The sequence below is a fragment of the Falco naumanni genome, chromosome 6 (genome assembly GCF_017639655.2).
Source record: "Falco naumanni isolate bFalNau1 chromosome 6, bFalNau1.pat, whole genome shotgun sequence".
In the NCBI taxonomy this organism is placed as follows: Eukaryota; Metazoa; Chordata; class Aves; order Falconiformes; family Falconidae; genus Falco; species Falco naumanni.
The window spans coordinates 73,602,860-73,627,544 of record NC_054059.1 but is presented as its reverse complement, the minus strand read 5'-3'; the positions used below and the strand labels follow the sequence as shown (position 1 = coordinate 73,627,544).

At 45.7% G+C, this 24,685-nt stretch overlaps 1 protein-coding gene across 2 annotated transcripts in view; it reads left to right on the top strand.

The window, feature by feature from the left end:
* Nucleotides 1-24,685, top strand: part of BLK (BLK proto-oncogene, Src family tyrosine kinase) — a 45,797-nt gene that overhangs the window by 14,352 nt on the left and 6,760 nt on the right. For both annotated transcript variants that reach the window (XM_040599174.1, XM_040599175.1), the window contains exons 2-10: nucleotides 2,761-2,863; nucleotides 4,968-5,016; nucleotides 10,980-11,073; nucleotides 12,452-12,550; nucleotides 13,782-13,885; nucleotides 20,522-20,671; nucleotides 21,158-21,310; nucleotides 22,293-22,472; nucleotides 23,061-23,137. In XM_040599174.1, coding sequence (XP_040455108.1) covers nucleotides 2,762-2,863; nucleotides 4,968-5,016; nucleotides 10,980-11,073; nucleotides 12,452-12,550; nucleotides 13,782-13,885; nucleotides 20,522-20,671; nucleotides 21,158-21,310; nucleotides 22,293-22,472; nucleotides 23,061-23,137 — 1,008 coding nt within the window. In that variant the 5' untranslated portion in view covers nucleotide 2,761. The remainder of the gene's footprint in view (nucleotides 1-2,760; nucleotides 2,864-4,967; nucleotides 5,017-10,979; nucleotides 11,074-12,451; nucleotides 12,551-13,781; nucleotides 13,886-20,521; nucleotides 20,672-21,157; nucleotides 21,311-22,292; nucleotides 22,473-23,060; nucleotides 23,138-24,685) is intronic.

Here is a 24,685-nt window from a genome sequence, read left to right as displayed (position 1 = left end):
GCTGGGACACACTTTTCACTGCTCTGCGCAGCTTTGCACCATGCATTTTCGACATATGCGTGTGGGGAGAAAGCTTAGTTTGTGCAAGTGTGCAGAGAGGTGTTCCCAGTTTCAGCATGGTGCAGAAAGGGTTGCAATGTCCCCCTGGACACAGGAGCACTGTCCCCTGCCAGAGGAGCTGGGATGGCCACAAGCCCTTGATGTGACTTGCTGAGGTTGACCTTCCTCCATGCCCATTCCCAATCTGTCCCAACAGTGTTGACACTGGGAGCAACTCAAAACCCTAAAACGTGCAAACGCCATTCTATAGATGGTCCATCAAGCCTCTCATATGATCAACTTGGTGACATGACTGCTGGTCAAAGCATATCGCTGCTTTGTGCTGTACCTTACATCCTGTAACTGCCAAAAAGGCGGCAATTGCCACACCTGTATCTCCCATTTGAGAGCAGAGTATACCAAAGACCCCGAGATGCTCCAGTGAGATAGTAACAAGGACTGTAGATAGATGTCCAACATGTAGGTGGGCTTTGTGCCTTTCACGACTGGTAATGAGTGGTATCTAAAACCTGTCCATCTTCCAGCCTTGCCTTAAACCTTGACTTAAAACGATATCTTGCATTTCCCTGGGTGAAGAGGGAACTCCAGCTACTTTCACCTACTATCCTGGCAAATAACACCATTCAGAATCAGAAATCCTGGCACAAAGTTATCTTCCACTAATTTGCAAGTGGAAGAGCGTGAAAAGCTCACTTAATAAATCATGTGCCACTGCATGACAACCAGATCTCCTAAGCAAAGCAAACCCTGGTTACAACCTAGAAGGGAGGCTGCCAAATTAAAAACAACTTGCTGCAGGAAATGCTGTGGCTGATTTAGTGGGTGAAACTTCCCCTCCAACTGTGTTGTCAGTGCCTAGAGTGGTGCTGAGACCTGGTGACAGATGGATGGGCCATCTGTAAACTCAGGTCAAAGAAAAGCTCAGAGAAGTTTGGATGCTGAAAAACTTTTAATTGGAGAGAAAAATATGTAATGAGCTATACTGAAAGATTTCACCAATTCCTTCCATTTTGCTCACTTTATCAATAAAAATAAAAATGAGGCAGAAGGGAAAAGATATTTCAGAAAAATAACACCTTAAAATATTGGGATGGCTCTGTTAGAAACCTCATTTCAGAGTCCCAGTTTCTGATATATTAGATAAGTGCCAGAAAGAAAAAAAATTGCTTTACTGGAATATTTTTTCCCACAAGTCTGGTTTGCTGAAAGCTTTTACAAACACATCTGTTGGAGTCTTGACTATCACGACACAGTGCCAGACTGACATTTGGGGGAACTGACTAACTACGTTGGTCCCTGGAACTCCAGTTCCTAATACTCCATGTTCCTTGCAGACCTTGAGGTATTTTGTCAAGGTTAGGAGCCAGTGTGTCTTTGCTCAGCTATGACTATTTGAGGTTTGGGTTGTTTGGTGGTGGTGGTTTTTTTTTGGTTTGGTTTGGGTATTTTTGTTTTTTGTTTTTGACATGTAGCCCACACCTTTCAATGCCTTTGGTTCAAAGCAGGGGCTAGGACAGACTTTGGTGCTGGACTGTGTAGATACTTTATATACTCATGCCAGCGGCTCTTCAGCAATGTTGGCTTCAACTACTCCCTGCTTTTTCAGGGGGTTGAGGAGGCTGAGTTTGTCATGGTTTGGCTATCTTGGCTACCCAGATCCAATATTATGCTAGAATTATTGACCAGAGCTGAGTTTACATTTCTGGGCTGCAAGTTAAGTGAGCCCTCAAGCACAAGTGTGGAAACCCTGGTGTGGACCAGAGGATAGTCTATGGAAAGGGTTTGATTCATTTGTCTCTAGTGATCTTTGAGGTGTCCAGGAGGTCTGACACACACATGTGCGGTTGGGAAACATAAACTACGACATATGGGAAATTCATAACTTCTGAGAATCCAGAGCACATCAAAAGGTACCAGAGCATTGCACATGGGCAACTGAGTCAAGCACTAGGCTCACACTTTACAGGCAGGGTGGGTGCAAGCCACATCGTATTTGACTCTCTAACCTTCTTGCAGTCCTCTGAAGTGTCTCATGAAGTCCCATGACTTTATGGACAAGCTGAGTGTGTGCCCATTCTGCTTAAACATGAGGAACAGTGGAACAGGTACCATGCAGATAGCTACCACATCTGCGTGCTGCTTTTGCTGCAGGGGAGGGACATGACCTACAGAAAGCACTGAGCAGCATGAGTACATCCACTGAGCAGCACGACTACAGCTCATTCTTGACCTGGGCACTATGTGACCCTCTTGAAGCCCTGGGATGCCTGAGCAGTTCAGCACAGGGTTATTCCCTAGGATGTCCCAACCCTCCAGCAGTACATGCATGCGGCATCACCCACTGGACTAAGTCTGCTCAGTGCCAGCTGGGGATTTCTGCATTGGAGTGGGGACATATCCAAAACAGTAATTTCTGTCCATTTTTTTTTTCCTGGTGACTTACAGTGTCTGTCTGAGCCTCATCTGCAGTGTGAAAAACCAGAGTTGTGGGGGAACTGAAACAGTGAGGTTCACAAGGTCCAGTGTAGTAGGAGGACTGTAGATGGGATGATTTTAGACTCTCTCTCCATTGTCCCATTGCCCTGAATTCTCATCTTCTCCAACTTTCTTCATGAATGAGAAGATTGTTTTTTCCCTCAGTACCTGCCCCTTTCCCCAAGAGTGGTCTCATTAAAAAGTAATTTCTGGTCTTCCTTCCAGGATGGGATTGCTCGGGAGCAAAAATCAGCTGACCTCCCATGAGAAACACGCTTCTGGAAGCAACGCAAAAACCAAGAGTAAAACCCCGCCGGCCCCACCCAAAGTAAGCTTGCAGTTTTGTGTCCTTTCATGGGATCCTCAGTGAGTGCCCGGAGTGACGCAGGCCATGCTTGTGTGTGCCAGAAGGAACTTGAGTACTTCTGTTTCCTAAAATGTGGTCACCAATTGGGACATGTTGCTCAAAGGGCAGAAAAGAAATATTTATGCCTGGCTCCACCTCAAAAGCTTCTTAATATGGGGTGAACCATTCAATTCAACCCTTTCTTTCTCTGGGTTTTTATTCTGTCAAAAAGGGGGACATTTTCTCTTTGGGGATATGTTATGGCCATAAATTGTCTGAGTGAGCTAGGGACGGTGGTGCTCAGAAAGGCTATGCCTTGTTGAGCCTGGCACAATTATTTGCATGGGCTGGACTGGAGAGCAGGGCAGGAGACAGGGAGAAAAGAATGGATGCAAGTCCTCCAAGCTGATAGCCATATCTTTTAGACAGGGCTGCTGCCTTCAGTGCTCTGCAACCCAGGCTGGTGTTGCTGACTTGCAAACGGCACAAAGATGTGCTAGATTCCGGCTGAGATTCAAAGCTGCAAACCGCAGTGGAAACTTTACCATTAAGGAGGACAAGAGGTTCACTAAAGAGGGTCTATAACTAATCTGTGTTGGGGTAGGTCTGAGAATCAGGAATCCTGAGCATCTGCTTCTTCCTTTGAATCCATATGGCCTCTGCTTGCATGGACACAGATCAGTAAGACACTGGGTCAGCATTTAGGAGACCTCAAATAACAAACTCCTTGTTTAAACTGTGGAAATCACTTTGCCTGTCTGTGTGATGCTGTACAGGGGACTTGAAGTTGTTTTTTCTTGCCCTTGTCAGCACTGCATCCAGCAGCCAGCACAAGAGAAACTCTAGGTACAACTTTTATGTGAAAACCATCTCGGCTCTTGAGCTCTGAGAGTGGGGGAGGAATTGCCTGTCATTGTTTTTGATGACAGGTGAAGGTATATTTTTTACTCCTTCAGTTTCATTTCTGAGTTTTCCTGTGGTTATAAAGTCCAGTTTTCATGACAGCAGATGTCAGATTGACCAAGAAGATGTCCTTTTTCTAAATTTCCTTCTCCCCGGCTCACTGGAGAGGAGCTGCTCTCAGTGTAAACATAGTACCATCAATCACCTTCTGACATTTATTTATTTTTTTTTTGTGCCACAGGCAGTAAGCTCTCCCATGCCAGAAGTCCATATTTCCTTCAATTAAGTTAGAAAGGGCAGTGGGAGAGCAGCTTCCCCCACCCACCCACTGCTGTTAAGCAGGAGTCAAATGGTGGTGCAGACAGAAAACACTAGATGTTTTTAATATGGAGACTGTAGTTTTTTATATACCTTTTTTTATACCTTTTGCATGGGTATAAAAATACCTGGTACTGGTCAAAGACCCACCACAGTCATTAGGTACCGTACCTTGGACTGATCACAGGGTTGCTGTTTGTAGTTGGGTAGAGGCCAACAGAGCCCAGAGGACTGTTTCCATGATATTAAGCTCTTAGCCCACAAAACAAGGGGGTTGCATCCCAGCTTCTGATTAGAGGTGGCCTATGGCCAGTTGGCCACCCTCAGGCTCTGGACCAAACCAAACTAGGGACCACATCCATGTTTTAAAAGTGTGCCTAGATGAGTTATAGTACCTTGCTTCTGTTTAATTTGTTGATATAGTCACTGCCTCCAGTCTTTTGAACATATCCCTGAGCAAAGGATATTTGATGAGCCTTGGGACTTGGTTTTCTGCTTCAAATGATATTGCAATTGTCATTTCTCAACGGGGTCATTCATGTCTCATCCCCATTGATCCGAAATCTGGTATCAGTGAACAAGAGTTATATAGACCAGGGTCTCAATGGGTGGGTAGCAGATTAATGCTTTTATTCAGAGGGGAGCCAAGGATTATTCAAGCTGATAGTTAAGACAGCTATGAACACATCATGGCAAAATGTGCTAAAGCCATCACGACACACACAGAGCCAGATGTAAGGGCTGTTATCTGACTACACTGGGCTCCGGATCAGACTGCCACTCCTCTGTAAAGCTGAGAGCAGGTCTCCCTGCAAACACAGCGAAGTAATAAATGTCTTCTTTGTTCTTTCTGTTTCTACCAAAGGGCAGACAATTTATCAACATCTCTCATCTAAACCAAGCCTCTGTACAAGGTAAGATTCTTAGCTCAATTGCTGGTTTTTTTCACCTTCCCGTGGGGTTTTGTAAGGTGGTGGTCCCCCAGCAGCAGGTCTTAAGAATGAGCCCTCCTGCTGCAGGCATGCGGTTTCTGTATCTTTAGCATTGCCAGGCGGGGAGGTTTATCAGTGTGTTTTGGAAGATGCAGTTTACATCACTAACTCTTGGTAGCTGCCAGTTTCCCCTGCTCATCAAAGAAATTAAGAGGGAAAAGCACTCCTTCATTGCTTGAGGAAAGTGAGATCTGAAACATCAACTGCATGAGATTTCTCTGTCTGCTGGCCTGTTTGCAGCATGGTAAATTGTGGATGCTATATCCAGCCAGTTGAAAATTTCAGAGGAAATAGTAGTCATCAAAGAACCCAGAAAGGCTGTAAAGAGAATGAGAAAAAAGGAAAGAGTATAAAATAGGTTGCACAGAGCCCCTGCTTGGAGACTGTTTGTTGGCTTCATCCACCTCTGCAATTATCTGCCAGTCGCAGATGACGTTTGGTAGATGATTGCCATTTAGCAGGAAGCCCTTTGTTACCTCTGCCCAGCCTCTGACAGAAAATTGTATGTATTTCTGTTCAAGAAGTTTTGAAGTTTAAGGATAGGGAAAGAGACAGAGAGAATTAGAAGAGCGCAAAGAATAGAGGAAGCTTGGAACAAAGCAGCTAGCAACACGTAAAATTTCCTTACATAGGCAAAAATGTAGGATGAGGGGAGACAGGGCCTGAGGAAAGGAAAAAGCAGAGTGGCAAAGAAATAGGATGGTGGAGCAACAGAGCCGGGTCTCCTTAGGTGCAATGGATGATGACAGAGGGTCTCTGCCACAGGGCAGACAGAGGGACTCCTGCAACATTAAAATATTCTTCAAAATTGACAGTTCTTGTGGAGATCAAATTCATGGGAGGAGTAGCTCTTCAATCACATGCATAAGGGTGCACTTACATGCAAGTACCATTCTCCCAGAAGCCATACTTTCTTTTGTGAAATTGTTTTCATGGCACGTTTCCAAGTGGCCGTGCTCTCCTACCTCCACAACTGAGCAGCCATCACTGGTTTTTTATCAACCTTCTCACTCTGGTGAGAAGCGCAACAGAAGCTCTCTTCAGGGAGGCTGCTTTTACTTCTGCTTTGTGCCAGAAGGCAGAAGTGGAAAGATGCTAAAAAATGCATTAAGTACTGTGTTAGACATTTCCAGGTCTCAAAAATATTTTGGTTTGTTATGTTCAGTTCTAGTTTTGGAGGAATATTCATACTGACAGTCTGGAGAACTTATCTTTCTCTACTGGTGCCTGAGTTTCCAGAAATGATGCTATGTCTGACTTTGCCCTGTGTGGCAAAAAGGGCTGAGAGGAACCATGCAAGATATTTAAGACAGCTGAGATACTCTCATGAAAGAAGGTAATTCAAGTGAATTGATAGAGAAGGCACCAAATCCAGGCAATTCAATCATATAAAAAAATCAAAGAGCTTAATTATATCCTCTGGGAACACTTCAAGTTCAGTCAGGCAAAATTATTGAATATGGAAGTGTGGCATGTAATATAAAATCAAAGCCTGTTTCTTCCTTGGGTTTTTTATATTCCTTGCATATTTTTTTTCTGATCTCAGTGTTGTGCAACTTGTTTCAGTTTCAAGCTTTTACACCACTGCCTCAGAAATCATTTATTTATTTATCGTTAACAAAAGACTAATTCCTCCTGACATTATTTATCTTAATGGAAGTAACACAAAGGCAGGAAGAGTGCATAACTCTGGATTCAGCTGCAATTTTGACAGCATCACTGATCCACTTTTCACTTGGAGTGGGTTCTTTCATCATGTTAGTCTCTCATTCCTTTTAACATGGTTCTCTAAGCCCTCACCATGATATACCTTGAATTCTGCACCTCTAAAGCCCCCAGTACAGCAAAGTCCTGGCCCATGTTGGTGCCACCAAACACAATAGCTCTATTTGCTTGCAGTCATAGTGTCATAAAATTGTTTAGGTTGAAAAAGACCTTTAAGATCATCAAGTCCAACCATTAACCCAGGACTGCCAAGGCCACCACTAAACCACATCCTATAGCAACACATCTTAAATCCCTCCAGGGATGATGACTCCAGCACCTCCCTGGGCAGCCTGTTCCAGTGCTCGACAACACTTTCAGTGAAGAAATTTTTCCTAATATCCAATTTAAACCTCCCCGACACAACTTGAGGCCATTTTCTCTTGCCCTCTTGTCTCATTGGATAGATAACACATAGCAGATAGATAAAATAACTCCTGCCCTTGCTCTGCCAGCTGCTCAGCTGGATTTATGTACCACTGATGGAGAGAGCTGGTCATTTTGCATGCTTGCCCTCAGGTATTTTAATAACCTGCAACTGCACAAAGAATCGGTCTCTCTGCTAGATCATTTCTTCTGATTAAGGAACTGCAATTTTTTCCACCTTGTTGCTTGCTTTTGGCTAATCATCATATGAATAGGACTGATTTTCAGGGAGTGGGACCTTAGTGTGCTCTGGAAATTGAAGGTCTTTTGAGGCATCTCAAGATTAACATCAAAGCTCTTAGGTAATTTTTTTTTTTATAGTTGTTTCTTGAATATGGGTTTGAGTTTGAAAAGAATGCTGTCAGAAATGTGGTTTTCAGCCTAACTGGGGAAAGGAGGGGTTGTTTCTACTGAAAAAGCTGACTTTTCAATAAGAAATTACTTCTCAACAAAAATGGGCATTCCCAATCAAAAGCAAGAGAGAGAAGGAAGATGAGAGTGAATTACCCAAAATGTTCTGATTTTCTAATAAAAATATTAAGAATTTAGGTCTGATATGATTTTATAAGGAAAGCAGACATTATCTGCAAAAACATTCACTGTGCCAAAACACAAGGCAGAAAGGTATTTGGCAGAAAACACTCACACAATGCAAGCCTGGATGACCGAGGAGGCATCTCCCATGCTGTCACATGTGGCTTGCTGACCAGCTGGAGATGCCACAGTCCCAGCCCATAGTCTTCTGCATCTCCACCAATGGGATCTAATGATGTTCCTCTTGGTGACAGCAGCAATGAGGCCCGTGTGCCACCAGCAGCCAGTTGTTTTGAAGTCATCCTTTTCTAGCACACATTTATCTTGGTGAGCCAATCCGTGCCATGCTGAAACAGAAAGCTGGACCCATTTGCAGCTGCAGTAACTCATAGCTCAGAGCACCCAGCCGGCCAGCACATGTGCTGGGAGTTGTCATTTACCCCAGGACCATCCTAGCATGGCTCTAAACCAAATGCTGATTGTCTGGGGGACCCTGGCATGGTCTCAGCCTGACTCCATAGCCATGAGACAGTTGCAAAGACCTTCCATTCATGACGGGGTGGCGGTGGGAAGACTGGTTGAATCATTTCTATTAAGCCATCAAACTGGCACTCAGCCTATGCAAACCGAGCTGGTATCTAACTTTCCTGACAGCAGCTCTGAGCCAAGATGTATTTGGCTCGCAATCAAAGTCTCCAGGCTGCTAGCATTATCTGCAAAGCAGTCACTCCTAGAAGCCCCGACAGCTTCTCTGCTGTAGAGTCACTCATGACCTAACTTGATCAAATAGCCCAAGAAAGTATTATCAATGCTGTTTCTCGGTGGGATGACAGATTCAGAGACGGGAAGAGCCACTTTCATCATGAGACGACAAGTCTTGCTGGCATGAGCAGAGAGAGCTTTTCTTCTGGCTCACTTAAGTGTGCAGTGTTTCTCAACACGTATTTTGAGAAGGGGATAAGAGGTGATCATAGTATTTTTTCAGCATATTTTTGTCCCTGCTATCTTTTGCCTTTTCTTTCTCCCTCTCCACCCCCCCCGCCCTTTTTTTTTTGTTTTTGTTTGTTTGTTTGTTTCATTTATTCGTGCTTACATCAGCTGCTTCAAGATCAAAACTACATTTTTAATTTTCTTTTCTGGAATACCCAGACACTCTGTGCTTGAAGATGTTTACACATTCGCTTCTATTTTTCAAAGCAAAAGTGTGACCGCTACATTGTTTTACTTTTAAGAGGAGCAGGATGGTGCAGATGGATGAATGAGCATGTTTGTTGCGGACACCTCGCAGTAGGCACATGCCCAGAAACCTTTCATGTCAGAGAAGTTGTGTGATAACAACTTTTTCAAGGAGGCAACAAGAGTCTGGGTACATCACTAATGCCAAACACTTTGAGATCCCCCAAGGGGAAGCCCCCCACCATGCAAGCTATTTTTAGACTTCAAAGCATTCCCCCTCGTGACTGATCATCCTTTTCCCCCTACGTAGGAGAGAGTGAGGCTCTGCTGAAACCTCTCACAGATCTCCAAGTTCCTCCTTGCAAGCCTGAAGGGAACTGCTCAGGGCTCTGGTTTACAAAGCTACATTTCCTCCCATGCTGACCCTTTCTCCTCCCTCCTCTCCAATAAATTGCCAGCCAAGCAGCAGCCAGGCCTTGCACGGACACAAAACCCAAGTTGCCCCAGAGACATGTTATCTTGTGATGACAAAGAGCCAGTCTGGCTGTCTTGCTGGTGGCATTATTTGAAAAGGTCACACAGAGACTGTGGCTTGACGGTCTGTTTTGAAAAATGCTAATAATAGACTGTCCATCGATCTCGGTGCATTAATTAGGCTGTGTACAAGCTAAAACCTTTCTGCAGCAAATGGTCTCCCTTTTTTTTCCCCTTCTTTTTCTTTCTTTTTTCTTTTTCTTTTTTCTTTTTCTTTTTCTTTTTCTTCTCTTTCTTTCTCGTTTTCATTCTTTTTTTTCTTTTTTCCTTTTTTTCTTTTTTTTTTTCTGTTTCACCATTGTGTTCTGTTTAGAGTCTTGTGGTCTTGTGCGTGAGATGATCCTCTTTATAAAGTTTTATCTGCCTCAAAATAGCTGCTCATTTCTGCTTCAGTAGCTGCGAGCATACAGAGCGCATATGAACAGTTGCACAACCTCTCCGAAAGCAGCACCAGCACAACCTGGGCATATGCAAACATAGCAATTCAGCTCCAGCCCACAGAGATCTGCCCCAGGGTTGGTTAACAACCTCACAGCACACGTACCAGGCAGCAGCTTTGCCATGCACAGCATGGCTCGCATGCATCAGGGGGTGCAGGTTCATTTTGCTGTGTCAAAATTTAGACTCAGCCAACAGGGCTGGAATAAAAGCAGTTTGGTAGGGTAGGGGATGGGGATGCAGACTTGCTCACAGCCTTGGTCCAGGTGGGTTGCAAGTGAAATGGGAGACACAAAGCACTGGTTTTGTGATCTGCAGCATGTAAAGTGCATCAAGGCCAGGGAGAGGGAAGGACTGTCCTGGAGCATCCGCAAGCCCTGTGGGAATTTCAGCTGAGCAGAGCAGCCAGGCGCTATAGAGGCGCTCAAAAGCAGCAGTGTTACTTAAATGTGGTGCCACATCTGCAAGGAATAGTGTGTGAAAGGGATGGCAAGATGCAAGCTAAGTCAAGAGCATCTGGAGGGAGTGTTAAATCCTAGCAATGGGCTCGAATAACAAAAACTGAGATGACTTTATACCTTTTTCATTCAAGAAAACCTGATCTTTTTGACTCAAATTCCAGAGCCACTCTGGGAAATATTGCTCCATCAGTTTTCATTTACCACCATGTAAAGCTCAGGCCAAACACTGACAGGTTATTTATGACCCTTCTTATTTCACACAAACCCTTTTTTCTTGTTGACACGCTGGGTTTTGTGGGTAGGGGGGTCTGGAGTATCTTAAAAACACACACATAGAGGAAACACTTGGGTGAATCAGCGTTAGCCCCTGAGCAGAGGCTGTGGTTGACAGGAAAGCAGTGTCCGTGGAAAGCCTGGCTTTTGGGGGATGAGGGTGTGACAGCCCCTGTGTGCAGGGGGGTGAAATGCCCTGCCGTACACCCAGGTGTGCATCACCAGGGTGATATGCAGCAGGGAACAGGCTGGATTCAATGGTGCTACTTCTTCTTTCAGATAACTTGATTGTGGTTGCACTGTACGATTTTCCTGCCTCAAGTAACCGTGACCTGCAGCTGGTCAAGGGGGAAAAACTCCAAGTCCTCTCCAAGTAAGTGGGGGACAGCTGGGCCTGTTTAACCTGGAGAAGAGAAGGCTGAGAGGGGATCTTATCAATGTCTAAAAAAACCTTAAGGGCGAGTGTCAAGAGGATGGGGCCAGGCTGGTGTCCAGCAACAGGACAAGGGGCAACAGGCACAAACTGAAACACAAGAAGTTCCTTCTGAATATGAGGAAAGACTTCTTTCCCTTGAGGGTGACAGAGCACTGAGACAGGCTGCCCGGAGAGGCTGTGCAGTCTCCTTCTCTGGAGGCATTCAGAAGCTCCCTGGACATGATCCTGTGCAACCTGCTGTAGGAGAACCTGCTTTAACAGGGGGTTGGACTGGATGATCTCCAGAGGTCCCTTCCAACCCTGGCCATTCTGTGACTCTGTGAAATGACCTGCTGCCAGACGGAGATTCAAAGATGAGCATAGTAAGGCTGGGAAAAGGGGGGGGGCTTGGGGTCAGACACCAATTTACAGCTCACCAGAGCTGAGACTGTGCCTTAGTTTTGCTCTAGTGTAACTATGGGTACCTTCTTCTCTCTGCAGGCTGGGGAAGGTGACAGTTCCATGGGTTATAGATACTTTGGGGTTGGGTAGCATCCAGCCTAGATACTACTGGGACCTTCTTCACTGCTGGTGGGCACAGAAGTAGCACATAAATAACAATAACCTAGCTCCTGTTCCATATTTTGTGCTGATCATGCTTTGACAAAGGATGTGGGTTGGGCGTAGTCAGAGGAAAGGACAGAATTGAGCCAGAGAAGTGGGTGGTTTCATTTCAACTTCTCAAACTCACAAAAGAAAAGACTGACAGTCCATCTGCCCAGTCCATAACAGGGCAGAGGTGGGCTTGGGTATCCCAGTCAACAGACCTTGTAGGGCTGCTCCATTCTTGAACTGCTCTGTGAGGTGTTCTCCAGAGGTGACATTTCTCACCCAGATGCCATGGGCTGGCACCTGTGGGTCAGGGAGATGGAGAGCCTGCTGGGTGCAGATGGCTGCTGGCTGAGTCAGAAGTGCAGGAGCAAAGCAGTGGAGTGTCTGGCAAACAAAGGAAGGAGCAAAAAGAAGGACCCACAATGTCCCTATGCAAAAGGCAAAATAAACCCATGGTGACGCAGATTTCCCTTATCTCACTTGGGGTGCGTAGCAGAGGTTTGGGTCTTTGGTCACTCTGTGCTTCCTCTGCACTCAACCAGACACCAACAGCCTTCAACCTGGTGGTGGCCCTAGGAAATTGAGAGGTACCCGTAGAGTGGATTAAGGAGCCCTACTTTATTCTCAGTGCTTGAAACCCCAGGAACCATGCTGTCCTCGCAGCCTTGGCTTGTCATGAAACCTTCTCCAGGCACTCATGCTTTTTCTTCTGCTTGCTTTGCAGTGAGGGGGACTGGTGGCTGGCAAAATCCCTCAGCAGTGGGAGGAAAGGCTATATCCCCAGTAACTTCGTTGCACAAGTGGACACTTTGGAAGAGGAAAAGTAAGTGTGAAAGCTTAGGAATGGTGAACACTGCTGCAGTGTGCCATCTCTCAGAAAGCTATGGGAACAGCTTTACTTGCCAGCAGGAAGGTGTCACTGCTGGGCTGGAAAGCAAGAGGTCTTTCATCTTGTCCAACAATACTCCCCAAAAGTTCAGGAGAAATTTTAAGCACCATATGGGTGCGAAGCAGGAAGGATGAGGTTGCTGTGGGGAAAGCGGGCAAAGACTCCTGTCCCATTGATTGCACCCACCAAGGAAAACAAGGATTTGGGTGAGAGAACATAAACGTCCTATCTGCACTGGTAAATTAGCAGTGCCAAGGAGCATCCTCTGGTCCCACTGGGCCAGTCTACCCACACGCATAGTGTTAAACTTCCTAAGCCTCCAAGAAGGTATCCATATGTAAACTGGGAGTCACTCAGGAGTGTGCATTGATCCAGGTCTCAAATGTGCCAGGGACCACGCCAACAATTTAACGGTGCAGACAACCGAGTGCCAGTGCCCACTCACAGCACGGTGCTGTTTGTTTCATTAGCCCAGATGCAGATTTCATGTTTGGCTCCCTGCAAAGAAGATAGTAAGAAAGACTTGAGCCAAAAGGGTTTATTTTGCCTATAATATAAACAGAAGAAAAAATTGTTTCCATGACTTACTCACCTTTATGGCATTCAGCTATAAATTATCAGACCTGCTTGCAATCTCCTCTTGGAGGGAATCAACCAACATGGAATTCAGCAAATATTTAGCTGCACACAGAAATGTGGTTAAGACATAAATGCTCTTTGTATCCAAAGGGTGCACTTAAATGGCTGTGGGCACCCTATACTCAGCCTCCAGCTAACATATCTGCTGTATACACAGCCTGCCTGGGCACTGCTCAGGGCTCACCCACTTGCCAGGTGACCCATGGGTCCCTGAGTGCCTCAGAGGCTGTGTTCTGGCTGAGCTTGCACTTCTCTCGTGTACAGGCTATTGCACATATCATCTACTCTCTGCCCTGGCTGAATTGCTAGGCTGTGAAACAAGCCCAAAGTGACTGAAATCTGGTGTTAATCTACTAAAAACAGTCTATTACTGCCATTTTCCAGCAGATAAAAAACCTATTTGCTGATAAAAATAAACCTCGGTTTCAGAATGTAATGGTAAAAAAGATTAACTAACTGGGAAAAATCTGATTTTTTAAAAAGCTTTTCTTTTTCAAGCAACAAATGTGCCTTTTCTGTCTCCCAGGTGGTATTTTAAAACTCTGAGCAGAAAAGATGCTGAACGGCTGCTGTTGTCTTCTGGTAACAAAGTTGGCTCTTTCCTTGTTCGTGAGAGTGAAACCAGCAAAGGTGAGATCCACGGAGCAAGGGCAACTCCTCATTATTGCCATGGCTTGGAAAACCTTTCAGATCTGACTGCAAAGTTTAGTTGTGTCAGCTTTTCTTGGATCTGGATGGGAAAATTAATGCTTGCTGGGATCAGCAGTAGAAGTGAGCTGGAGGGTTTGGAGATCAAAGATTTGCTCATGATGCTACTCATATGTGTGGTTTAGGCTGTGGTAAGAGTGAGTCTTGTCACCACAGTTCATGGCAGAGATGCAGGAACACAGCTAATCAGGAAAGGCTTTCCAAAACAATGTGTAGGGGTTTTCTTTTCCTTTTCCTCCTAAGGAAATGTTACTTTTTTTGGCAAACGGAGATTATTCTTCACACTCTTGAAGAAGCTTTTCTCCAGTTTGCAGCAGAAACTTGCAGAATATTGCAAAAAGTCTTTTGGTGGAACATTTTCCCATAGGAAACATGTTTTTCCTGATAGTCTGCAGCAGGGGGAATTCATGTAAACCGGAACTTTTGGAAGGAGGTTGGACTTCATCCACTTTCCTTCCATATGAACATGCCTAGCTTTTGAAGACATGACCTGATGAGGATGGAAAGGGCAGAACATTGTGGTCACTTCCCTTGGGCAGTGGATATGGTTATTAACAGTAATACTTTACTGTGTAATTGCAATTGCTTTGTTCTGTGCTGTTAATTTGTAGACAGCCTGGAAGCTAGTTTAGGTTGTCCCATGGGAATTTAATATTGTTTCTTTCCTACTTTTCTCTCCTTGCATCCTCTGGGCCAGAAGGTGTGTTTACAGCATGGATGAAACAGTGCTCATGGTTCTGCTCTGAACCAGCTCCACAGCATAGTTTGGGAAAGTCCTTCAGTCTTGCTGTGTTTTGGTTTCTTTCCTGTGAAATGGACAGAGTCGTCTTTCTTTGCCACATTGGAAAAGGTGTTTTCTGTCTTCCTGATAGATCAGTATAGACTTGGAGCATCCCTCTGAAGTAGTATTGGACCTTCTTTCCCTTGGCTTGTTTCCCAAATGCTTCTGCAGGGCTCAGGCCAAACAGTAAGAGTGGAAACATAGGCAATCCTCCATTTTACGAGTTCTTGCCTACAGTAGCATCTCCCTCTTCCTTTCTTGTCTCTGTTTTCCCTCATTCACATGGGAGGTCTCTAAGGCAGTATCTGTTCCTACTTCAATGGCTACATCATTACCAGTAAATCAAATAGTGCCAGAGCCTAGATGTGACAGCTGGATCATCCACACAGTCTCTGTTCAGGTTTTGTCCTGGCATCAACTGGGAGCCATTCCCCATAGCTAATTTGAGTGCATTCACCCTATTTTGAGGCTGAGAGAGTTTTGTGGTGACCCCAGGGCTAGAAAGCATGCTCTAGCATGCTGTAGCTTGCTCACAGATGTAGTCTGAGCCCTGGATGTGTTGCAGACCTGGATGTTTCAGCCACCTCCAGCAGCAGGATTTGACAGAGACAGTCAAACTGGAGTGCTGGTCTTGAACTGGTGTGGTATTTAGTGTGTTAAGTGGGGCAACAAGATGCTCATCTTCCTATAGCTCTCTCCGTCAGCCATCAGGCAAGGGTGCTGTGCTAGCATTATAACAGCCTTTTTTCCCCTGCCCCATCACTGGGCTCACCTCCACATGTCCCTACTGAGCTGATGCCAAGTAGGAGGGCTGCATTCCATGAGGATTTGCAGTTTTCAGAATTTTTAGGGAATATTCAGGTCAGGAAACATTGAAGAGACTTGTTTCTAAGCACTCTGCTTGTCACTTGCTTTGCTTGTATATTGGTTTCTCTGCTACCTTTGTGATGCCTTTGCAATGATCAGCCTTGGACTAGTCATCACGTGTTGTTCTTGGTTCTCCCTTTCTGACTCTCCCTTTATTTTGCTGGGATATTTGGGTAGGTGGCATGACTATACATTGCACCCAGGAAGGGTAAGGAGCAACACATGTTCTATACACAAGCCCAGCAGACACTCATGCATTGTGTCTGAAGGTCTGGGAAGGAGTGATGTCCACACATGATCCTAGTCTTTGTGGCATCTGTAGGTGCCACACATGGATGGGATCAGAACTTTCCCTGCACTTGCTCTGGGCAATTGCCTCCTACTACTGCTAGCCATGAGCTGCAAACTCAGGATGAAATAATTCCCTGCAGTCCTCTGGAGTGTGAGTGGGTCTAGGTCACACAGGGCTTGGATAGAGGTGTTGGAGTCCTGAGATTCAAGGAGAAATAACCAGCCTGGACCCAATTTTAATGCCCTGTCTCTGCTGCCTAGAAGCAGACTTAGCTGGAGATGTGTGGTATTCTGCATTAGCAGATGGGGAGTGTTCCAGTCTGTGAAAGTCCCATATTAGTGCCAAATGGTCAGAGATCAGCTTCTGCTCTGAAATATGAGTTTCACCTGTGCCTTTTCTGATATTATGTCTTAAAATATGGCTGCTATTCTTTCAAACACCTCATCCTCTGAATCATCCTATGCCATCAGCTTCTACCTGAACACCCTGTGTTTCAGACTGCCTGAACAGCCATGGTGACACCATTTGATCCATGTTAACCATAGCTTCCTCCTCTCTAAAGAGAAAGGGAAAAGAGAAAGCCCCGCATGTCCAAATATGCTGTGAAGCTGAGTTCATTAATGTAAAGCACCCCATGACCCACCACAAGATGTCCAGAGCAATGCCATGGAATTAACCCTGCCCTTCGAACCCCACAGATTCTTCCTGTTCTCTGCCTACACTGTGTATATTTTCGTTCACTTTGCACATCATCAGCAACATTTGACCTTCAGGGCAAAGTGCTGAGCTGAGCTAAGGGCAGTACCACCATGCACTGGAGGGTGGTTGTCTCATACTGTGTTGTCTCAGCCCCAGCGGGATGCATTCTGCACCCTGCCTAAGAGCTGCAACTACTCACAGCCCATCCTAAGCACTGTCTCATTTTGCTCATGGTTAAAGACACAGAAACTGTAAACCTGAGGGCTTCTTTCAGCTAACAGTTGGCAGAGTCTGTGAAAGGCATGTTCAACATCCCGGGAAGATGGGTCCTTGTCAAGGCAGTGTGGGAAGCAGACCAGCAGTGAAATCATCAGTGGAGAGCTAGCCTTGCTGAAGCTGCTGGAAATAAACAAATCTTCCGCTGAAGTAATAATCATTCTGAAACCTGCAGGAGCACAGCCACACAGCTGTGCCAAGTCACGAAATCCTGGCTCGCAGCAAGACTGGTGCGCCTGTGCTCCTGGCAGAAGGGACTTCACAGAGCTCAGCCACTGCATCCAGCTGAGCTCCTGGGCTTCCCATTGGGAAGGAGTTAAGAGCCTGATGAGACCTATAGGAACAGGAGATGCCACATGTGGTGGGACTCAGACTGAGATGCAGACACCAAAATGTAGATACCACACATGGCAGTTGCCTCAGCTCCCACTGTAGTCACTGGGGCTTGATTTGGTTGCCAAACTGAACAACTTGGAGCTCCAGGTGCTCCACGAGGAGTCGTGGTTTTGCACCATACCTTCCAAGCCCATGCAGATGCCCCAGAGCATCTCAAGCAGTACCAGACACCTGTTCAGGTGACTGAATCAACCCTCGATAAGTTATGAAGTTGAATCCCACCCTTACATCTTCTGTTACTCTGTCCCATACAGAACTTGCCACCCTTTGAACAGAAAGGACCTGAGACCCCTTGTAGGAAGGTCTGGGGATCCCAGACTCAGAACAGGAGGGTCTGACACCCAGAGCTGCCCAGGGCAAGATTTGGTTGTGCTCAAACTGCTCTGAGCTGGTGTCGAGTGCAGGTGTGGACCTCTGTGTGTCAGCTCAGGTCTGTGCTGGGATGTGATGTGGGACCGTAGGACAGGCAAATGTCCCTTGTGGTTGAAGAACAAGAACTCCTTTTGGCCATCCTGGCTATCACCAGGGGAGACCAGGAGTCCTTCCTTCTGTATGGCTCCACGTAACATTTTTCATTTGCTGCTGTTACTGGGAGAAGAGAGAATTTAAGCTTTTCAGCCCTAGTACTTTGCCTTTACGCTGCAGCTCCCCAGAGAACAGTAACCAACCACGGGGGATGGTGGTGAAGGCTCTACCACACTCACTTAAGCAAACCAAACTCTGACATAACTTGAAATACAGTCGTTATCTCTAATTGACAGAGTAAGTATTAACACTGGTAGTAGGCAGGGTGCCCTCCCACCTTCATTGCTGCATGCTGCACATCACTGGTTTGAAAGATGCAAAAGGGTTTAAAGGGGTCTGGAAACGAGGTCCTGCAGGAGAACAGGTGTTTTGGTTGCAACCACGCTAACACACAGATCAAGTCTCTTTTCTGCTGACTGTCAGCCCCCCAGGCATCCACTCGCACACATGTTAGTTGTTAATTCCTGCGCTCCCTTCTGCAATGCTGTCTGTCATCAGTGAGGCTGGGTTCACCCCATGTTTGGCTCCTTCCTCTAGCAAGCCTTATGTCGTACAAATCCCACACATGCCTAAGTCCAGGCATGCAAAGCATCCTCCTGGACTTGTGCTGTAGAAGCCCAGCTCTGATGGGCTGCAGCCTGGCCTGCACGTGATTTCAATCACTTTCAAATTCAAATAACATCATCATCCTTAAAAACAACAATAGAAGTTAATAATGATGATGACGATGATGATGATGGTGGTAACGGTGGTAATAATAATATTAATAATAATAATAATATATAAATATATTATTATTATTATTGTTGTTGTTATTATTATTATTATTATTTGTAACTTAGGGCCACATAGGTACCACAAAGGAGCCAGAGTAGGTCTGGGGCCAGGTGCTAGGGATGTGGTCAATCAACTCTAGCACGAATTGTGCTAAGCACTGTGGACACAACCCCTAGCAACAGCTCTCTGCACCCACCAGGGACCAAAGATCACTCCCTGGGAAAGACATTTTCAGCTGTGTAGTGACCTTTGGACACTGGGACATGGAGTGCAAAAAGGAGCCATTCCTTTGCCCTTTCCTTGAGTTTTTTGGTGCCCCATTGAAGATGCTTCAGGAATATTTCTCAGATGTCCAGCTGCAGGACTGATAGAGCCAAAAGGGCTTTTCAGTCTGTCTTCTGCCTGACACTCATGGTGAAGGAGTTTCAGAAGAACATCCTCTGTTGAGAAGGACCCCACCACACCAAGGCTATGTGCTTCCAGTCTTGAGGTTCCCTGGCTCTGCATTTAAACCAGCAAGTCTTCCTGAACATGATGCCACAATATCTCATAGTCTCTGCAGAAAGGGAGTCCCCCCAGAACAACCACTAGTAGTCGGAAAAGTTTTAGACTCTCCAAATTCTACTTGTAAAGATTTATAATCACTGCAACAGAGAAAATACCCACAGAGGTGGCTTTCTGTTGCTTTTTAAAAATTGCAAATGTTTTTCAGCCATGGTGTAGGGAACTGCTGGTGCTGTGGTGAAAAAACATCAGACAGTGAGAATTATATGTTAGTAATCTTTTCCCTGACTTGTAGGATTAGGGTTTCAGAGTCACTGTGGAAGGTTCCACTTCTGCTTATGATCCTACATGACAGATACATACTTTTTAACATATATAGCCTTGCCTTTTCAAACATTAAAAAAGGCAGCCCATCAACCCCGTGTGACGTGTTAGACTTTTAACAGCCCAGCAGGCTTGTAAAAACTTTCTCTGGAAATACGATCCAGACAAAAGGTAAAAAAAACAAAAACCACTGCTAAGCTGTATTGAAATTTATACGGACATAGGCTGGAAGCTGCTGCTCTGTAGCAACATCTAGTGATGGGTTTGTGTGCAAAAAACCCAGCCCCATGGTTTAAATTATAAACCTGCTCTAGGGAGAGGATAGCAGGTTGGAGTGGTAGATCACTGAGTAGCTCCCTCAAGGTCAAAGGCACATGAATCTGGATGTGAATGTCTAGAAGTGGTTTAGCCACTGTCACAAGTTTATGGCTGAACAAGCCAATTCTCCTGAATCCCCCTTCTGTACCTCCTTCTGTACCTCCTGGCTGAACCACTGACCTTGGCACAAGGGTTATAGGGGATAAGAGAGACATGGGGACCTTGGATAATGCTGAGAAGGGACACATATCTCTTGACCTTATCTCTCCCACTAACAAAAATTCTGGTTGTGCTGGTGGGGTGGTTCAGCTCCTTGCCAGTCCTGTGTTTCTACAGACTGGTGAGCCTGCAGTCAATTGTTTCATGAGATGAGATGACAGGGTTGGCAGAGCTCAGATGGGAGATGGAGAGCTATGACAAGACCATCATGACCTAAGGAGTGCCTGGTTGTTCTGGCTGGAGATGGGCTATTGATTACCTATCAATATTGAAAATCGAAAATATATTGATGTGCTATTGCTTCTTTGGGGCTGTTGGCCACAGCACATGCACGTCTTACTCAGCAAAGCCTTGGCCGGCTCAGTTAAGCTCTGATGAACCTTTATCCTCTCCACCTGCCTTGGAGAGAGGGAAGTTTGTAGCTTTGCAGCCTGGTGGGGCTTGACCTGAGAAAGCATCAGCAAGAGCTGGCATATCTGCAGGTGTCTGCAGCTGTAGGCAGCCAAGGAAAGAGGAGGTGGCTAGTCCCTGAGTAGGGTGCTGCTTGTCCTCACAGCTCCTTCTTCTACTCATTCTCCAGGTGCCTATTCCTTGTCTGTGAGAGACAGCGACTCTGCTCATGGGGACATCATCAAGCACTACAGGATTCGCTCCTTAGATGGTGGGGGGTATTACATCTCCCCCAGGATGACTTTTGCCAACCTGCCAGAGCTAATCCAGCATTACAGCCGTAAGTTGTTTGTCTTCCCTAATGAGTATGTCTCCTAGCATGTGAACAGAGGGAGAACAGGTTTACCAGCCACCACCACCACTTCATCCACTCTCATGGGCCAGGTGTGCTCCCCCAAGCAGGCCTTGGGCACCTTGTTCTGCTTTTTCATCGTAGGGCATTGTGAGGGTGAGCTCTGCCCACAGCCCTGTAACCAGGGAGTGTGCCCTATCAGGAAAGGAAAGAGGGAATGCTGAAGGGATGTGCAGGAGGGATGTTTCAGAAGCAGCATTTGGACTAGCTGGGCAGGAGAATTTGCTCCTCTGTGGCTCCCTTTGAGCCTTTTTCTTTCATTTGTTCCATTCTGGTGCCTTGATCCCTGCAGCTGAAACATTTGTGTGGTTGTGGATGTTTCCCATGGGTTGACTTTTTCCTGGCATGTGTAGATGGAGGAGGAGGTTAGCTCTGGCATCTCATTGAACTGTCCTGTGCTTCGTCCTCATGCAGAGAAAGGGGATGGCCTGTGCCAGCGACTCACGACTCCCTGCATATCCCTGATTCCCCAGAGACCCTGGGCACAGGATGAATGGGAGATCCCACGAGAGTCTCTGAAGCTTGTGAAGAAACTTGGCAGTGGGCAGTTCGGGGAAGTGTGGATGGGTAAGTATAATTCCCTCCACACCCCCACCCCCCCTGCAACTCTCCTGCCCCCCATCACCCCCTCTCTCCATTCCAGGAAAGAAATATATAAACAAAGGAGGCACAAAGCCCTTTTTCCCTAAGGCACAACTAGTCTGAGCATGGGCATTCTAATGTATAAACACATATTTATGGGTACACACAGAGCAGTAGATGCCGTACTGCTTGGAAGGAGCAGACAGGTTGTGTTTACACAGATGAGTAGTTGAGCATGGGTTTCACGGGCTGGATACATGCCATGGGTGCTGAAATAACTATATATTAATCTCCTGAGACACGCTTTCATTCTTCCTGGGAATCCTGGGCACGAGTGTAGGATCCTAAATGACAAACAGCAGGGTACCTGGGTGACACTATCCTACTTTTTCTGCTTCCCTGTTCCATTTTATAACCCAGATACAAAACCCTTATGCCTTCCTGCCCACTGCTAATCCGTGGGAAAGGAAGTGGGTGATCTCAGCCTCCTTCGCTGTCCTCATTGTGGTTGCCCGTTGCCTTGGCAATTGAGATTGTGGACAGGACCAGACTGAGTTGATGTCCTGACTGCAGAGTCCTGGCTTGTTTAATGGCATTTGGAGTATTTGAGAATCCAGCTGGCAGGAGGCCCTAGGCCTTTCACCCAGAAAGAGTCTTGCAGGACTGTGAGGACTGCGTGAGGATGGGCTCATTGCATGGGCGTCCACCATCCAGAGCAGGGATGATCCTTGATGAAGCCACAAGGACTGACAGTTGTATCGTGTCTCTCCCTTCTCCTCTCATGCCTGGCTGGTTGCTCAGAGCCCACTGGCGCTGAGGCTTACCATAAATTTCTTTCTGAGAGATTGAAAGCTGTTGCTGTGGCTTTCTGCTCCCTGATCCACAAGCTCTCCTGTTCTTTATTGCACAGCTTGATAGAGCCCACAGAGAGGCTGAAATTCCTCAGTGCATCATTATCTCTCTGCAGGCTATTACAAGAACAACATCAAGGTAGCTGTGAAGACCATGAAGGAGGGCAGCATGGACCCTGATGCCTTCTTGGCAGAGGCAAACTTGATGAAGAGGCTCCAGCATAACAAATTGGTCCGGTTGTATGCGGTAGTGACAAAGCAGCCGATCTACATTGTGACAGAGTACATGGCCAACGGTAAAGAGCCTCACTGATTTTTTTGTTGGGTTTCTGCAAAATCAGATCAATGAGGCAGCTGGTACACCCTGTGCATAACACTGGTGGGGATGAGGGCATTGTACGAGATCTGTAAGCAGAAGGACTAAGTGATCCAGAAGTTTGTTTGTAGGACTGGAAGGGACTTCCTGGGTGTTGAAATCCTGCCTCTTGTGGTCTCCTATTTCATAAACTACTTCACAAAATAGTGATGCTCCATTTGAAAAGTATTTAAAGTTCTCATCTCCACTGTCCGTACTGGAAGTTTGTTTCAGATTCTTACTTACTTCTCTCATGGTGAAATTGTCCTCTCTTTTGACCCTCATATATAAAGGCTTTAAGTGATGAATGCTCAGCTGTTTGCAAAATTCTGTGCAAAATACAAGGGAGAAATGGGCTGCGTTTGGGAACTTTCCTAATGGAAGATGCTCCAGCAGACACCCATTGTGGTTCCTCATATTTTCTCTAGGATGCCGGCAGATTTGTTGCATATATATTCCAAGCAGCACCGGGGAAAGCAGGTGTATAGACTTACTCAGAAGAGTTACAGCTGTCTCTTCTCTTTTGCAGGGTGTTTACTAGATTACTTGAAGTCAGAAGAAGGAAGCCAACTGAATCTCTCAAAACTCATTGATATGTCTGCTCAGGTTAGTGAACAGTCTCTAGGAAGCAGACTCAATATCATGATTTGTTACTGCCTCGGTGAAATCCTTGAAGTCTGTCAGAGCGTTGATTTCCTGGAGAAAAACAGCACCTCCTGGTGTGCTCTCTTAGGGTTTCCCTCTCAGCCCTCCGTGTTGATGTGCGTGTCAGCTCAGCAATGCCCTACCGTCCTTAGGACAGCCTCTGGGGAACTTAGTACAGTGCTAGAGAACTGGGGTTTAGGTTTGGGGTTTGGTTTGGTTTGTTCTTCTGGCTTGTTGAGAAGGAAAATTTTTTCTCTCTCTTTTTTTTTTTTTTTTCAAAAGGAAGAAAAAGCTCAACAAAGAGACTTTCAAAGTAAAGACATGCTGGCTTTCAGCAGTCTTCCTTTCTGATGATTAGGCATAAAGGCTGTTCTGACCCTCAAATCTGGGAATATTGCCTCTTCTGAGAACAAACTTTTACATTTGTAGGGTTGTTTCCTGCTAAGCATCCCCAGGCTGTAAATGTTGATAGTTGCATTTCAGTCCAGAAGTGCATCTAAACTCAAACAGGTCAAAGTTAGGGAAACTGCAAGCAGAGTCGCACCACCAGAGAAGCTGTGGATGCCCCATCCCTGGCAGTGTTCAAGGCCAGGCTGGATGGAGCTTGGAGCAACCTGGTCTAGTGGAAGGTGTCCCCGCCCATGGCAGCGGGGTTGGAATTAGATAACTTTACAGTGCTTTCTAACCCAAACCACTCTATAATTCTGTGATTCAATGATCTTGGCCACAAGTTGTACATGAAGGATGAGATTGGCAAAGTCACTCCACTTTGGTCCTAGCCAGTCTGGCTCACCCAAAGCAAAGTTAGGTTAATTTTTGAAATATTGGGGAAAAAAATGTAAAGCATCAGCATCGTGGCTGAATACAGCTGTTTTGATGTTCAGATCTAGAATTTACACAAAAGATCACTCAGCCTTTCTGAGTCAAAGTGATCCTGAGCAAACAACATGTAAAAGATGACCACCTGGTTCCAGCCATCATACAGAGTTATTTTGTAATGTATTAGCAACAGGAGAATCTTAATATTTGAGTAAATGTTATATGAAAGCAGATTTTCCTTCTTGCTTTAACCAGGATGAAAATATTTAAATACTTTAAAGCAGTATCCCCATCTGTCATTTTTATTTTCCTCTGCAGCCCTATGAAGGGTGCAGAGGAACATGTTTCAGTGCCTTCCCTCTTCACTGCTGGTATATCTTCCCTATCTGCAACTTTATCTTTGTTGTCTGTGAGAGGTTATGGAGCCAAGTGTAACCTCCCTGTTTAATATCTTTCCCTTCCTTCCTTCCTTCCTTCCTTCCTTCCTTCCTTCCTTCCTTCCTTCCCTCCCTCTATCCTTCTTTCTTAACCTTCCCACTTCCCACCTTCCCTTTTTCATTCTTTCATCCTTTCTCTTGAAAGTTATAGCCTGTGGTTTGTTTTAAATTCCCGTTGATAAGCAGAATGGTCCAAATCCATCCATATTACAAAGCCCTTGGGTTTGGTGGGAGCAGTACCCCAGAAATTGGC